The following is a 16824-nucleotide window of genomic DNA, read 5'->3' on the forward strand; positions in this document are numbered from 1 at the left end:
AATATGAGGTGTTCGTAATTATACTAAAATTTTAGAAGATCTTCTTGTAATTTATCCTATAGAAAATAATTCATCTTTTGGTAATGTATATACATATAACTCTTCTTTTGGCAAATTAAATTGCACCTCAAAAAGCCTATGCTTCAATAGCAATTATGTAAATAATACAAGCTAGAGATATTAAAGCTAGTTCAATAGCATTAAATTGTAAGCAAGTGGGGAGGAAGTAATTAGCAACTACTACTTTGTTATTGATGAAAGAAGCAACTTTGGAGGTGCAATTATTACTGAGATTTTTTTAATTGTTTTTTTCAAGAAAATTCTTATATGCAGCAAATGTAAAAGATACAATTATATTGTATAGTACTATTGTGTGTTCGACCCAATGGGGCCTACAAACAACATTTAATTTTATGGGTTCGAATTCCGTCATATATTTGGAGTGTTGTTTTTATTGCATAATAGGTATTATTTCTACTGCATAATAGGTGTTTTCTACTGTAATAGTAGGTGTTGATTAGATTTTGTTAATTTGATATTGTTGATTATGTTATAATTGTTGTAATAATTTTGCTAGATATTGATATTCGACGGGGATGATTACAATAATTTTTTTTTTTAAAAAAAGTATCATTGTGTGTTCGGATTTAAAGAGTAGATTAAAAGTCTATATGTTTTAATTTTTAGGAAGACTTCGGTACTGTTTAGGTAAATTTGATATCCAATTGAGTGCTCTAGAAGAAAGGAACGTGTGAGAACAATACCAAGAAGGTTTTGGCTATAGCCGTCCAATGCTTGAGCCAATAACATCGTGAGAAGAGAAATTATAAAGTCGTAAAAATAATTACAGTAGCAAAAGTTGTACTCAGAACACAGAAATGTAGCATTTATAAACATCTTTGAGTTGTATGATTATGCATGAATCATCCAGATTTCAGAAATGGTCGTGTTGTGGTCATGAGTCCCCACATACCAAGGTTCAAGTCCGGCTGGATATGCACAAACCAAAAAGTAAGCACGATTTTTGTCCACTTTTGATATTATTGAGAAGTTCAGGGGCGTTTATATAATTTAAAAAAATCATACCCCAATCAAGTATAAAATAAAAGTCAAATTACATAAAAAATCTTTATCTTTGAGTTTAAATTTAATTGCGTAAAGATCCTTTATTTTTTATAAAATTACAAACACATCTCCTGAAGAGTATTAGTAATGGACCTTTGAAGATGTTTGTATAAAATTTAATCACTAAATAGTAGATATATTTATAATTATAATTATAATATCAAGGGTGTATTTATAATTTTATAAAAGATACAAATAAATTTATTAATTAAATATAATTTCAGGGATTGTGAATGTAATTTATGCTCAATTTTATCATCAATGTGATTTAATCATTACCTTTTCATATATTTGCATTTGTGCCCCCCAAAAGTTCCCTAGTTGTGAGTTCTAATTTTGAAACATCTCAAAAAAAAAAAAAGTAATTCATTAAAATTAAAAATTTCTTTATTAAATTTAAAAATCATAACGTTATTAATGACAATATCAGCTATTATTTTAAATAGAAAAATGTAAAAAATACATAAAACTATTTTTTTATAAGTGAAATAATTGTGGCCCTAGGATTGAGAGGGAATGACGGCTATATTTGAAGCGCAATAAACACCGACACACGTGGCAGCAGATCCCCGCCTAATGGAACTGTAGTCATCAGGCCGGTTTAATGCCCCACCTATAACCTCAACCGCTTCCCTCCATGTATTTGTTCCCTTCCAGATAAGAAATCACCTCTGCCACATTCCATTTTCTCCGAATGACAGTTTTACCCCTCTTAAATTTAGATTTTAGCTAAACCCAAAATAGGTCCACACAACACGGAGAGAAATTTTAGTTAAATTTAGGTCTGGTAAAAACTGAATCAATAATTATTTTTGTGATTGATATAAAATATAAAATAATTATTAAATACTTATCAGATAATTGATAATACAGTAAATCAGTGAATGAATAACACTTCCATTTTTTGTAGACGAGCACAAATAGTTTGATTCTTATCCAAGATCATCAAACAGTATTAATATTAGGTTAATTATACTTAGATCCCTTCTCCTTCTTTTTCTGAGAGTATATTTAGGCCCCTTTGAAAAATACAAAAATTATACTTTTTTTCAAATTGAAATTACACTTAGATCCCCTCTTGAAATTTCCTATTTACTCCTACCTCCTTCCATTAGGATTTTGATGAAAAATACTGATTCACAAAAAAAAAAAAATAACATAAATTTTTAATTTTGCCCCTCATTTAGCAGTCTCATATATATTTTTATACTTATATAAGAATAAATATGATATATGTGTATGGAGTGAGGTTAACATCATCACATTTTTTCTCTTATATGTACAAAATTATTATATGACAATATTAAATAAGAGGTAGAATTAAAAATATATATAATTTTTTATACGACAGTATGTCAACTATAGAAATTTTGATCGGGTAGATTTGCATGGTTTTGTAACAAACCGATATTTATCTTTGTTCAACAATTTTATTAGATTTTGTTTTTGTAAATTAATCGTTTTTGTATGTATATAATAAATATTATTTTTTTATTTTAAAAGGATTATATGTAATTTATCCCCTTGTGCTGTGAATATAGAAGGAAAATTCACTATAAAAATACTTTTTGGCAAATTACCGTACGGTGTCTAGAAAAGTATCAAGGGTTTAGATAGGAGTAATTTGTAAACAATGGATAATTTGTTATTTTTTTTTCACAAAGTATCTTTTGCTCTTTTTTCATGTTTTAGAAAGGTAAATTGTATTTTTTATTTTAAAATATATTATAAATAAAAATAGAATATATAATCACATATTAAAAGAAAAAAATAAATAAAAAAAGCCAAATTTACAGTGATATTAAAATGACGTGCAGTTATTTTTGAAAAAAAATATAATTATATTTTAATATCGATTATCTTTTATTTATTTATATTTAGATTTAGATAAATTTATAATTGTTCATTTATTCCAAAAAAGAAATGAAAAATCGTTGATTTGATTTAGTTAAAATTTTGATTGTTACACTCTATCGGAATCACTTAGATTGGCCCCAATCCTGCGAAGATCGGGCAGTCAACTCCATATCCTCATCTCTCATCCCCCGATTTCTCCTCGCCGGCGCCGGAAGTTAATTTTTTCGTCATTTGGCCCATCTGAAGTGAGTTTTGCAGTCCAATAGAAATAGCCGCCGCCATGGTTAAAACGTTCCCTTGTTGCTGACTACTACGGGTTGGTGCCCGAGGAGGGGGTGGAGGTGCAGTGGTGCGTGGCGTTTCAAATCGGAATCGCTAAGAGGCTACAGAAATGTGGTTCTGATCCGGATCGGATCGGTTTCGGCTACCCGGACCTTGACTGTTGAATCTGAAGCTCAATGCAGATCTACCATCTAAGGTTTAAAGCCAAAATTTCTTTCTTTCTTTTATCTTTTTCATCGATATGAACAGTTGTGATTAGGATTTTAAGGGTTGGAGATTGAGGGAAAGGGAAGCACTGTAGGCGTGTTAGGAAATGGTTTGGTTTGCGCGGGGGCGGTGATGCTGATGGGACTGCATGTAATTAAAGTATTGGTTTCTCTTTGGTGAGAATAATAAAAGTTTTAATTAAGTGGTTGCCCTTCTCAACTAGTTATTAGTACTTTTTATAGTGATGGGCATATTTGAGTCTTTAGCCTCACAAGTTATTCGGCTACCAAATCCTTTACTTCCTGCTTTTTTACTCTTCTTCAAACAAATTTTCAAACTTACCCCTCTGCAAATAAGTCTAAAAAATCTCTTAACTTTTGAAAAACAGACAATTGACAAGTCACAAGTCGCAACACTTTAATTGAAGCCCTCTCTCACTGTTGATCCCAAGAGAATATTTACCAGAAGTGACTTGTCCACATTATTACCAAAACCTCTTTCACAGCCATTCAATCATGAGTCCAAGAAAGTTGCCAAGGGCAGAATTGGGCTTACAATAAAGTATAAACCTTTTTGGTCTGGCGGAATCATGTTCTAAAGGATTATTAGCCACCACATTATTGCCCATCAAGTTTCCTATTTATAGTGGCTGGATTAACTCGATTTTCTTGTCCATCCTAGTCCAATCCTTCTAAAGGTAAAGTAGGATTTTCTCTTCATCCGTTTGATATGAATAACTGTGTTTGCTACTCGTTTGCCAAGAAATTAAACTTTTGTTTATCTGACTATTTATGTGAAATTTCATTGCTGTGAATTTTCATTAGTTTATTGAGGTTATAAGTGTATGACATATGTAGAATCATTGGTATCACCGAAAGCTTTTACTGTATTTGTGACAATTTTTTATACTACTTAGATTTCTTGAGTCAACTTAGTTTTATTGATGTCTTTTTTCTTTTTTAGCCTCTGATAATGGATATTGGTGTTGTTCAATCCTAGAATCCGTGCTCAGGTTGAGAACAATAATGTCACATAAAAGGTGATAAATAAATGGAAGCTTGTTTACACAGTGATGATAATAGGTGCTTGAACAATGTCGAATCGGTTGTGCATGATTTATTTGATGGATGCTGATGAAATTATAAAACTTCAATCAAGGTATTTGCTGTGGTAAGAGAATTTCAATCATTGTAATGTGATGACTTTTTATTGTGTATAATTCGAATAACACATGAAATGTTAGTGAGGTGAAAAGTTAAGGAGGTTAGGAAGTTAATTGATATACGACTGAATCTTAGAGTGACCTTGTTTTGTCGTAGCATGGAAATATGGCCATGTAAAGGGTGCTGTGTAGTACAAATTGTTGTTTCTTATGGTCAATGGTTCACCTTTTATTTGTGTGTCAACTTGGGTTCATCTTTCTCCTTGAGTTCATTATTCACACTTTAAAAAAATATCTACTGATATTTTTATCTATTTGAACTATAAGTTATTGTGGGTGGGAGCTAGCACTTCACAGTCATTTGATGGCAATTTTTTGTATGAATAGTACTTGAAATTTTTTATACTGGTAATTCAGTGACGATTTGTTTGCCCGAATTATTTGTTCGAAGATTTGGCAATAAAGGTTTACTGACAAAGAAATGCTTTATGTCTTGGGGATCTTAGATTTTCTGAATTTACTGTATTTTTTTCACTTCTCATGGAATGGCTGAGTCATTGTTGCTTAGGCATCTAAAAATACTTTATATGCATTTTGTCTATGATTGTGTGGTAACAGTCACGTATTCCAGGGCAGGTTGTATCTTTGTCTGACTTTGGTGTGGCACTAAGGTGATTAACTAAATGGTTACAAAAGTATTTGTATTGTTATTATCCTTAGAGATGGTTGGGTGTTTTTCAGGGGGCAGGGGAAGGGAGTGTATTCCAGTTTATTCAAGAGTAAATATATGCAATATTATGTAAGTAGGTTATGCGGGACAAAACAACAAAATGGAAATGGATCTTCGAGTCCGGAATATGCAGGTGTAAGATTTCATGTTTCATACTGGTTTCTACACATTAACACCTAGCTGCACTAATATAAAACTCAACCCCATAGTTGGCACTTATGTTATATGTTGAGTTGGCACCAGTAAAGTGACGTTTTGGATGTTATATAAGTTCGTTGAATATCTGGTTGAATGAAATGGACTTGCATCACATGGGGTTTTGTTATCTTAATCTTTCAACTATTTGATTAGATGGGCTTGTTTGCACTTTAAGTTCACATATTAGCTTATTCGTGCCAAACTTTCTTTCTACATTGGCAACTGTAGATTTTCTGCATCCTCAAATTTCAGAGTTTTGGTTGTTACAGGTAGCGAGTTCATTTAATGGATGCAATAAATGGTTCGGAATCTTTCGAAGAAATACCTTATGCAGATATCAAGTCTTTCTTTGATTCTGCTCCTTCCCTGGGAGATGCTGCAGAAACAAAAATTAAAGAGGAATTAGAAAATTTTATCAGAAGGAATTCTTCACCATCAGGCAAGTTTGCTAGTTTAGTTACCTCAAATGACAGTTTACACTCTTTCTCTCCCCCTTCTTAGTTCAGCTGCACATCTTGACAGTCTGTGCTTGGATTTGTTAATATGTACATCAGAGAACGGAACAGCCAGAAGGGTTGTCTGTGTGACATCTGGAGGTACAACTGTTCCTTTGGAACAGCGATGTGTTCGTTACATTGACAATTTCAGCTCAGGTCACAGAGGAGCTGCATCCACGGAGTAAATTACATTCTGCTTCGTTTCTATTGGATGAATTTGATTTTTTACTTATTTCTGATCCAAGAAAGTTAAAAAATGACTGCAGATACTTTTTGAAGGCTGGATATGCTGTTGTATTTCTTTACCGAAAGTGGGTACTCCAGAGACTACGTGCTTTGTTCCTATTTAATTAGACAATATGATTTGTTGGCATTGACAACATCATGGGAATGTGTATGCAGAGGAACCTGCCAGCCATATTGCAGTTCTCTTCCAGATGATCCATTGCTTGAATGTTTTGAAGTTAGTAGTGAATCAAATATTACAGGTTGGTAGCTCTTTATTTTCATCAGATCAGTTACTGGATACAGTGTTCATTTGCATAGAGTTCACTGAAAGGATGTGAGTGTTTATTCTGGTAATGGATACCCATCCTACAGCATAAAGCAATGCTTGAGGAGGTTAGAATTAGGTCTACACTGTTTGTTTACCTAGAAATAGATTTATAAAAGTATAGCCTCTCTTGATATTATGACCAAGTTGCAAATTCATTTTCTTGCAAAAATTATCATTAATAGTTTGCTTGACAGTATAAATTTTCATGTTTGCACTCAGTGCACCAGACACATGCAGAAAAAGTAAAGGGAGCAATCAGTGATCATCGTGCAGTAAGGATCATCACTGTCTTCATAATTTTTTCACTGCTGGCATCTGATTTGATCAAACAGCACTGAGACCATTCAACATTTTTGCAGGCAATTGCACGAGGCTCCTTGTTGAAACTTCCCTTTACAACAATTTTTGAATATCTTCAGGTTATTAAATTTCCTGAAATTGAAACCCATGTTAATTTAACACTGCAATCAAAAATCACCAGAACTATGGCTTTGGGGATTGAGAGTTTGGTTGGTGTGTGTTAACAATCACCCCTAACAATTTCTTTAAAATTAAAAGGAGAAATTAACTTTGAAGGGAACATAAGACTTACTGTCCAATATTCTTGTGTGTATAAAATTACTTGCAGATACTGCAATTCCATGAGCATATTGTTCTTGTATATATCTTCTAAGGAATTTTCTTTATAACAGTTTAAGATCCTGTAGTTGCAAACAGCAATCAGGATAGCCTGCGTCATTGTTACACCAATTCAGAAAGTTGTTCTTCATGATTTTATATAGCATATTGGTATGTGTTTCCCATGAATGCAAAGTTTACCATTTATCATGTCTTTCCTGATGAATTCCACATTTCCATGTCAAGTAAAGATATGCCTCTCCATGTTTGTCAACTTTTTATGAGTTCATTTTTGTCCTTCTAGAAGTTAATCTGTTTAATCAAGTATATGATGGATCAGGAGAAAGCAAAAAGAAGCTTGTTATGCAATAGGAATTTTACACTTTGATAGGTCCAACAGCAAATGTTAAATTGTAATATTTCTTTAATACTCGATTAACTACTCTAGATAGTTTTTCCCTCTATTGTCTTCTTTCTTCTTTTTTTCCCTGGAAAGTCCATCTTTCCTCCCCTGGTGGTAGTAGACATGGACGCATAATGCATCTGGAGATGTTTTCTTGTCGGTTAATGTTTTCTCGGCAGTTAGATAACCAATTGTTTCTGGTTGCACTTGCTCTTTAGCCAAGTCTTGCATTACTTGCTGGCACCTACATCTACTACTACAAGGTCTTGTTTCCTTCATTTGATTAATGACTCTCTTGGATGGCGTGCAGATTTTGCAGTTTATTGCACTATCAATGAGGAGCCTTGGACCAAATGCTATGTTTTATCTTGCCGCAGCAGTTTCTGATTTTTACGTTCCTTGGGAGAGTATGGTAATGAGCCAAACTCTCACAACAGCATTAGAGCATTTAATGCGGAAACAAGCGGATTTACTGGAATTTGAATGCATCTGCAAGAAAACATTATAGTGAAATACTAGCTAAAGAAATTGATGTTCGAGAAAAACTACAGAAGATATTCTAATGAGCTGAACAATTGAGAACCATAAGTCACTTTAATGGTATATCTAAATATTTCTTCATCTAAAAATGCTTTGGGATTATATTTTACATTCTTCGAAATGCATATGAAGGATTACATCTCCTCAAGTTTTAAGTTTCGTATGTTATATAGCTTGAGGGTCTTTTAGACTTCTAATTGTACCTCACATATGATGGGGGGATTATTGACCAACGTATTGTCATTATCATAGGATCCAGAACGTTTTCTGTCCAGTTAATGCTTTAAAAGTGTTGGTGGATGCCAAGGCTTCGCAATCAAATTTTGCAAGCATATCAACCATTGTCATCTGTCTTGTCAAAAGTATATGAAATACCATATTGCAATCCCTATTCACCTATAAAGATGACTGACTAGGAATTCAAACTCTTTCCATTAGCTGCCTGAATGATTAAGTTTTGACATGTTTCTCTAGTCGAGCTAGATTACATGGTCATGTTGCTTTTGCTAGTCTATGAGTATTTAAAATGAGGTTGCAGGCAACTAGAAAATCTGGTGGCAGAAACTTAATTACATGACTACTTGAAGTTTTGCAACCATGAATACCTCTTTGCCTAAATTCTTGCTGGTCTATATCGATTTTCATTTGCCCAAATTGCATATCGGAGATGAAACTAAACATGCTTCAGTCATGCCTTTAGATGTTCTATTCTTGGGAATACAAAACCTCTATGCTTCACCATATTTTACTGACAATAGAATCATAGTTCTTTGAGAGAATTGCATGCATCATGTATCTGCTGCTATCTTACCATATCCTTTAAATACAGGCACTGCATAAAATCCAATCTGCCTCTGGTCCTCTGGACATTCGACTTGCTCAGGTCCCAAAGATGCTTCCGGTGCTGAGGAAAGACTGGGCACCTATGGCATTTTGCATATCGTTTAAGGTAAGGTTTTCAACACAGACTGTTCATATTTGGGTGAAACTCATCTGTGATGTTTGAACTGCGACCATATAGTACATACTGCCTTTATCCATAAACAACTGTATAATGAGGAAACAGACGAGTAGAACTGGCATCCCTTTGCCTATCCTTGTCTATTCCTCCTATATAATTAATCCATCAGATGTGCATTAAACTTCAGAGGAGAAAATGTTTTGTACCTTAAACTAATTATTTGTGTTGATTTGGAATTCAAACCTTTCACATTTTTCCTATGACACTTCAACTTCTTGATGTGTAACCAAAAGAATTTTTCTGGCCACTTAGCCTACTGACAAAATGGATATTTTCAACCACTTGCCTTAAAGTATTGACTTCTGTATTTTCTTCTGGCAGCTTCTGAATTTTTGGCAAATATCATCCTCTTTTCGGATTATTTCATTTAAGATATTAACAAAATTTTGTTAAAAGACCACAGGACTATGATTCCCGAGCTTATGCAAAAAGAGAAAATATCTGTAGAATTAATGTTAGTTTTTTTTATAATGCATAATTATTTCTTTAAAAAAGAAATGAGTCAATCAAATTTTAAACTTTTAATGTGTGTTCAATAATATAAGAAAAAGTATAGATCAATACTATTTTTTGCATGTACTGGAATTCATAATTTTCATTCAAATTAAAAGATGCATCACGATTCTGTTTGTTCAAAGATTCTAACGAAGCTCAAACTTTTACTGTCTCAGTAATTTATGTTGTTGTCTAAATGCGAGAAGAGTTCACTTATTAATTGACTTGAAATATGGTTGAATCACATTTCCTATCGTAACAGCTAGAGACTGATACGAAAATTCTGCTGGAGAAAGCTGACATGGCCCTTAAGAAATACAATATGCATATGGTGGTAGCTAATGAGCTTAAAACACGTAAAGAAGAAGTCATAGTCGTCACAAAGAATGGAAACATCACAATTCGCCGAGACATGACTCACGCTGGTGCCGATGTAGAAGAGCCACTGGTCAAACTCATTGTGGATAGGCATTCTGCTTATATAAGTTCTCAATCATGACTTCAGATGAACAACGTTAATCGGGTGACAGAACTATCTGGCAAAACTTCTTCATGTCCATTAATGAATGAAAGTGAAGAAGTCCCAGTTTTTTTCTATTTTAGCAGTGTGGTTTGTTGAAGTGCTTCACGTATGACACAATAATTGTAGACCTAACAATTTACCTATTTTTGTTATAGAAGAAATGGATAGCATCTCTTTTAGTTCATTTTCTTCGTAGTATATCTGTCTTTCCTTACAGCTTTGTCTTTGCGAATTTTAGCGGATAATGAATTGAGTCTCAGGTGGTTGGTTCCATTAGGTTTCTCTTTCTTTTTCTTGTCTAGATATCAATATATGTAGCACAATAAATACACAATATGTAAAAAGTATGTCAAGATCTGGGAATTGGAATCTAGAAGTTGCTGAAGAACTTTTGTTAAATAGTAATTGATTTTTGTAAGAATTGTCGCGTGACAATATATACAACTCCCCATGGTTTTGTGCAACATATCGATATGCATTTCAAGAGATACACTACAACAAATATTAGAAAAATGCTAACTAAAAGATGACTATCTACAATTCTTCTTCATCCTTTTCAAGTTCAAGACCCTCAGCTGCCAGAAGCTGGCCGATGATCTTTTTCCTATCTTCTTCTGCCTTTTTCCGCATTAAATCCCTTTTTCTTAGGACAAGGGTATGTCTCCTTAGAGTGTTATTGAAGTTCTCTATGGACGCCTTTTTCTCTTTAGCCAATATCTTCCGTTCTTCTTCAGGATCAATCTGAATTTATTTTGGTAAAGATACATGGTTAGATAACAGCATCGCAGAGATTATGCCCTTTATTTTTTTCAAATTGTAGTTGTCCAACGATTGAGGGAAAAGTATGAAGTTTCATAGGTATAGCGAAAGTTATATGGGCTATGCATCACAAATTTTGGATGTGATGTAATGTACTAGACTAAATATGTTGCATATCCTCTCTTAATGAACTCAACAGGCATTTAGAATCTGCAAACTGAAACATACTGTAATACCTTTGATCGAGCAAGACGGCGTGCACGAAGATTCAGCTCACGCTGCTGTTGTTCAGCCCAAGATGCTATTGCCATATCCCCTCTTTGGTCGAATGCTTTCCGCTTCTTCATTAGCCACTCCATCCATGCTTGAGATGCCTGATACAGAATATAAAGTAGGCTTCATTCAGATGAAAAGAACACTAAAATAGAAGAAATAGCATCAGTCTGGACAAAGGCAATTCTGATCATTTGAAGGACGTAATCTAAGGAAGCTCAAGTTTGTCATTCAAACTCTATCAAGTCACCAGACACTCAATCATCTAGACCCACCCAGGAAAAAACCATAATAATACTAGAAGTTTGAATCATCACAAAATCCTGAACTGCAGTATAAATACAAAATACTGCTTATAGGCATAATTTGAATTTGAACGGAAATTAGTTCAGCACTTCCATACAGACATGCATATACAGGAACTTTTATTCGATCAAAAATGTAACTGGTAAACACCAACTTAAATGGGTTTATTTTATTTATTTATTTTGTGAGGGGCTAAGTCTTCACTTTAGAACATACTACTTAAGCAGTGGAAATGGGGAAAATTACCCATAACAAATGACCGTCTGTCTCCAGTATTCCACATTGATTACTTGAAAAACACAATACAAATTTTTTATGCAATATCAATTTCCATGTACTAAGATCCGTACTTTAGCTGCTGCCGGAAGTAAGCTCTAACGGTGCAGCTTAATTTAATGACTTCCAATTTAAGCACAATATACTATATCTTAAGCTTTACTACGGTTTCTCTCCAGTACAAAAATTCAGCATGCCTGACCAGTGAAATATTGCTAATTTTCCATGTTTCTGTTTTTTGCAACTTTGAGTGCATAAGATATAAAATCTTAATTAAATAAGTAAAATGCGCTTATCCCCAACGTAAGATAACTAGGGGACAACCTGGGCAAGCAGAGTTGAGTTTTGGGCCTGTACTAGACCAAAGTAAACTCCTGTCTTATGTCAAGTATAATCAGATTTCACTTTTGGTTTTCTCATTAGGATTCAAGCCCAAGTAAGGATAATTCATTTCTAGTTAAGCTAACCAAAAGAGGAACTTAATTGCGAAAATCTCATAAACCCAAAGTTACCGACCTACATTCATCACTTCTCCACATATATAAGATCATAATAAATTTTAGTAGATCAATGTTTCCATATTAAAATGAAGATCCATCATCAATTATCAATGCAATGACATGTTAGAGCAACCAAGTTTCAGACTTCTGAGACGTATCACCCAGGCTAAAAGAAAGTAGTGAGATTTCTCCCATGATCAACCCAAAACAAATTGTATTAGTATCAGGCAAAGGACAACGATTTTTGTCCATACAGTTGAAGCAGGCCCTCCCTCTCACAGAGCATCCTCAGATAAGCGTTAAGCTATCATTTTATAATAACATTCTTTGGTCATGAATGTAGTATATAGACTGATCGTGCCCAAGATTATAATAAAGTGGTCTTGTTAAGCAAATGAAGAGTCTTATTCATCTCGAAGGGGGCGCCTTATGCATAGCTAGATCTCCTAGATTATAGAAATATCAGATTCCTTTATAAACTCAGGACATTGGAATCTTCAAAAGAAGGTTCAGAAGTATATAAACAATTAATCTTAAAAAATGTTGTACATAAAATGGCACAATCTAAATAAACCATAATCGACTGGTGGAGGATGGGAACAAATATCACCTTAATTGGATTCACACGGTTGTCAGTATCATATTGTCTCCGCTTCTCCTCATCTATAAGAAGCTCATACGCAGCTTGAATCTTTATAAATCGAGCTTCAGCTGTTTCCCCTTCCTCTAAGGTCCCTCTACCATCATAAACTTAACACATAAACGTTATACATTAGGGCATATTAGGAAGAACAGAAAGGAGAATTAAAAGCACTGCATGTACAAAGCTGCAGAAAATTGTGATGAGCAAAATCAAATGACTACTTTACAAGAGAGCTTCTTTTTTCTTTGTAATTATCAGGAATTATTTTAAGAATTGAGTCATTTCTAGGTAATAGTCTGGGTGGAACCTCTTAAAAAGATCTCAATGCTATGATAGCAAACTCGATTTCTCTCAAATTTATGCTTGGATTAACATATATTTCTCAGACAAAGAAGCTGAATCTTAATATGATGTTACTTGGATCAATGATAAATAATGTGAGTTACAACGCTCACTCTCTGTGAGGTATGGGCTAGTTAATGGCAGAACCCTTCTCTTAAAGAAAATTAACAAAACATCCCTGGAAGGCAAACCATTACGTGGAAACTAGACAAGTAATTCCAATATTATACATTCCAAATACATGGAAACAGAAAAAGATGCATCAACAGAGAGCCATTTTTATCTTTCACCAATTCATAGCAAAGAAGCAAATACAATGCAAATAAGGAAAGGCAGATGGTGGTAGTTATAGATGAAAAGATTAAAAATAATAATACACCCACGTAAACTGGAATCTTTATCTTTATAGTAATGCTTGTGGATCTCCTTCATTAAATGGGTTCATCAAGAGCTATAGCAATTGGCTTCCAGCTTCTAAGAGATCCTTAAAAGAGTGACTTTCTCAGAGCTACATGGGCAAATCTGTAGTCCAACATAAATTGGTTGTATAATAACTTGATAAAGTCTTTGGCTTCCTTAGCAAAGCAAGAAGTTAAGCATGTCCTTTATTCCTGTGTTGTAAGGTTTTCTAGGATAGAGATAGCTTTGGAATAAACTGGAATACAGGATAGACACAAATTTCTAATTGTTGCTCATGTCCTATGTTTGACAGAGCTGAAGATATACCAAAACCCACTGAAAGTTTGGCACATGAAACTCAGCCATTAAATTTGTTATTCCCAAGAATTCATACTTATCATGCAGCTCCTTAATAAATCTCATCTTCAGTTATATCTTAAATATTTTTGGTCAAGGCATGTCAACTTGCCTTCTTACCAAACTCAAATATGCAGCAGTAACGAACAATTCTAATCCATGCCAACGAGGATTTGTAGTCTAGGAACAAGATTATTGTGCATGCATTATCTTCACTAGATGATGTGCAATATGGGCATCGAAAAAGAAAATCACAAAGTATCGCCTCTTGACACCTGAGCTGCAGTTATTTATTCATGAAATGTTGCTACAATGTCCTCTTTCATTTGTCAAATCCATCTAACATTACATAACTCCAACGGTGATAACTGATCAACCTCATGCAAATTTCATTGCTTGTGTTTCTAAAAAGGAAAATAGGAGTTCATACTTTTGTAAAATTTAGGTACATGATAAATAAAATAAGATGATCAATTGTATACAAAAATTCAAATTTTTAACTGCATTACGATAGTCGTTGCACTTAAGCATGAGAATGATGCATGAGTTTCTGAATTTGTACTTCCCCTTGTTTTTCACATTCTTTGACTTGATCTTCTGAAATCATATACTGTCTCTGATAAACTGATTAGATAGTTCAAGGCCATCATCCACCAGAAAGGTGCAACAATTTCTTAGTACAAGAATATGCTGCTCTAAATAGTATAGTACCATTGTTCGTTCGTACCATTGACCAGCACAGCAAACAGATCAAGTTTTCAAGTTCAAAACTTTGCCAATCCTAGTTAATGTGATTTCCATAAAATATATACCCATTGCGCTGATAAAGGGCCTAGGACTAACTTGAATTTATTTTTGAGATCAGAACTTGTATCCTCAAGTTTTAGCTGCATGCTACTTCTGGTACAAAATTTAAATATCGGATTTATAAGATCAATTTCTAGACAACATAGGATGGCACTGTTTGTTAAATGACTCTTGACGAAGAACAAGACTCTCAAGTCTCAATCCTGACTAAACACACAGATGAGACATAAAGTAGCAAGATATGTGCATATCTCCAAATCGAAATTCAAGCCATTCATCAAGTTGGACTAAGAATAGGCTAAGAAAGAGTAGGGACAAACCGTCAGGATGATAAAACTTTGCCAAGCGTCTATAGGCTACCTTTATTTGTTCTTCATCTGCATCTCTATCCAATTCTGCAATTAAAGAATTGCAGAATTGTGCATCAGTCAGAAGGCATGACGTTAAATGAGAATGAAACAACGGCCAAAGAACAAAGCAATAATAGAAGAGAGTCTAAAAGAATCAAATTAAGACATGAATTATGAACCAATAAAGAAACTGCCTAAGAGCATATCCAGCAAGATTTCACACAAAAAGTTCCAATCCAAATGAAAAAGCGACAAAAGAGGAACAAGCCCAGACCAGCCGAATGCTCGTTAAGTGATTCTTCACTTCTCATCCCCTTATCAAGGGCCTCAACCAGCTCATATGTTATTGACAATTAATTAGGACAGGACCTTTTTCTGCCAGTCCAAATGACTCGTCTGCAAAAGTTTTGAAAACACTGCCCATAATATAGGGAAAGCACGAACATTTACCAATTAATGCTCAAAGTTTTTCAGATGTTTCTATCATGCACATACTTCACCAAGCATCGAGGCTTCGTTAATATAACAAAATTTGGAATTCATACTTGAAAGCCTCAACTTCACTCCACTGTATTAATGCACTTTATCTTTGATCTTTTTCTGAGCCTTCAGAATTCATAGTTACAGCACCATCAGTATATCATCCAAATAAAAACCTCCACAAGTACTAGAAGAAAGTATTTAAAACACAAAAGCCATTGTATCCCTAAATACTCCCATATATTGGAAATCCCTCGAAATATCTTCATGCTTTAGCTAAATTAATTCATTCCATCTAATATTTTCAGAATAATTCATATAACCCGCTTTGACAAGTCTAACACCTATAACGACATAAAAGATTAAAAAATAACTAATTAACTCCAAAAATAACGCGCGCGAAAACATTTACCGAGAGTATCATAAGGAGACTTGGAGTCGGTCCAATTGGAAGCCCTAGTAGCCACCATCCTCCGCTGCTGATTCAATCTCACCCTCGGTTCATACTTTCCCGGAGTACCCAATTGGTCAAACCAAACAGCAAAAATCGATGTCGACGAAGGGGAACCAGCTCTGCAATTCCCACTAGGGTTTTCCAAGGACGCAACCCTGATCACCGACCTGTAGCAGCACGCCATGGACGAGAACACGACGTTGGGCCTGCATATCGCTCTCAAATTGCTCATCTCCCTCCTTTGGAAAACCAGCTTAGTACGCCAGATTTTGGTTTCTGGTGAAGACTTTACACACAATTCTTGAAATTCTTATATATATAATTTTATTTTCTTTTAAATTTTGTGGATCGTTTGGCTCCAAATTTCGTAGACAGTTGGGGTACGGAAGTAATATACCGAGAAGTGACGGTTTTGTCATTGTTAGCAAAGGTAAATTGGCCATGTTTGCTGCCTGCAACATATTAGTCCAGATGTCGGGATGCTCCCATTTAGTTTTAGGGAAAAGTATTATTTTAGTTCGTTAAATATGTTTAATTTTAATTTTAGTTCGATAATTATATTCATTTTTGTTTAGATCCAATAACTTATGAAATTGTCTACTTTTAGTCTTTTGGCAAATTTTCGAACAATTTTATCCCTATGAGTGCATATTGACTAAAATTG

At 34.1% G+C, this 16824-nt stretch overlaps 2 protein-coding genes and 1 long non-coding RNA gene across 5 annotated transcripts; 1 reads left to right on the top strand and 2 right to left on the bottom strand.

Moving 5' to 3' along the window:
• The first annotated feature begins 3074 nt into the window (after positions 1 to 3074).
• LOC105165946 (phosphopantothenate--cysteine ligase 2) lies at positions 3075 to 10398 on the top strand. 3 transcript variants are annotated; one of them, XM_011085102.3, is made up of 10 exons: positions 3075 to 3460; positions 5831 to 6000; positions 6116 to 6239; positions 6325 to 6369; positions 6461 to 6546; positions 6834 to 6886; positions 6974 to 7033; positions 7946 to 8047; positions 9005 to 9124; positions 9954 to 10398. In XM_011085102.3, exons 2-10 carry the CDS (start codon positions 5847 to 5849, stop codon positions 10188 to 10190), a joined length of 981 nt encoding a protein of 326 aa, XP_011083404.1. In that variant the 5' UTR covers positions 3075 to 3460; positions 5831 to 5846; the 3' UTR covers positions 10191 to 10398. The 3 variants fall into 3 exon arrangements, with proteins under 3 accessions (XP_011083404.1, XP_011083405.1, XP_088738658.1); XM_011085103.3 differs by lacking the exon at positions 3075 to 3460 and adding an exon at positions 4005 to 4168; XM_088882532.1 differs by lacking the exon at positions 3075 to 3460 and adding an exon at positions 5383 to 5498.
• LOC148787488 (uncharacterized) lies at positions 7576 to 9124 on the bottom strand. Its single transcript, XR_016066368.1, has 2 exons — positions 8987 to 9124; positions 7576 to 8124 (listed from the first exon to the last, which is right to left on the bottom strand). It is a non-coding gene; the product is annotated as an uncharacterized LOC148787488 (long non-coding RNA).
• A 193-nt stretch (positions 10399 to 10591) lies between the features above and the next one.
• Positions 10592 to 16530, bottom strand: LOC105165947 (uncharacterized). The gene is made up of 5 exons (XM_011085104.3): positions 16119 to 16530; positions 15197 to 15271; positions 12939 to 13078; positions 11210 to 11347; positions 10592 to 10955 (listed from the first exon to the last, which is right to left on the bottom strand). The coding sequence occupies exons 1-5, from the start codon at positions 16390 to 16392 to the stop codon at positions 10749 to 10751; spliced, it is 834 nt and encodes a 277-aa protein (XP_011083406.1). The 5' UTR covers positions 16393 to 16530; the 3' UTR covers positions 10592 to 10748.
• Positions 16531 to 16824: the final 294 nt, after the last annotated feature.

The sequence above is a fragment of the Sesamum indicum genome, linkage group LG7 (genome assembly GCF_026168435.1).
Source record: "Sesamum indicum cultivar Baizhima isolate 11 linkage group LG7, ASM2616843v1, whole genome shotgun sequence".
NCBI lineage: Eukaryota > Viridiplantae > Streptophyta > Magnoliopsida > Lamiales > Pedaliaceae > Sesamum > Sesamum indicum.

Coding starts and splice junctions, on each gene's coding strand:
- LOC105165946 (XM_011085102.3), top strand. CDS start 5,847: ATGGATGCAATAAATGGTTCGGAATCTTTCGAAGAAATACCTTATGCA. Junction 7,034..7,945: donor CAATTTTTGAATATCTTCAG/GTTATTAAATTT, acceptor GATGGCGTGCAG/ATTTTGCAGTTTATTGCACT. Junction 8,048..9,004: donor ACGTTCCTTGGGAGAGTATG/GTAATGAGCCAA, acceptor CTTTAAATACAG/GCACTGCATAAAATCCAATC.
- LOC105165947 (XM_011085104.3), bottom strand. CDS start 16,392: ATGAGCAATTTGAGAGCGATATGCAGGCCCAACGTCGTGTTCTCGTCC. Junction 15,272..16,118: donor GTCTCCTTATGATACTCTCG/GTAAATGTTTTC, acceptor CTTTAATTGCAG/AATTGGATAGAGATGCAGAT. Junction 13,079..15,196: donor AAAGTTTTATCATCCTGACG/GTTTGTCCCTAC, acceptor TTATGTGTTAAG/TTTATGATGGTAGAGGGACC.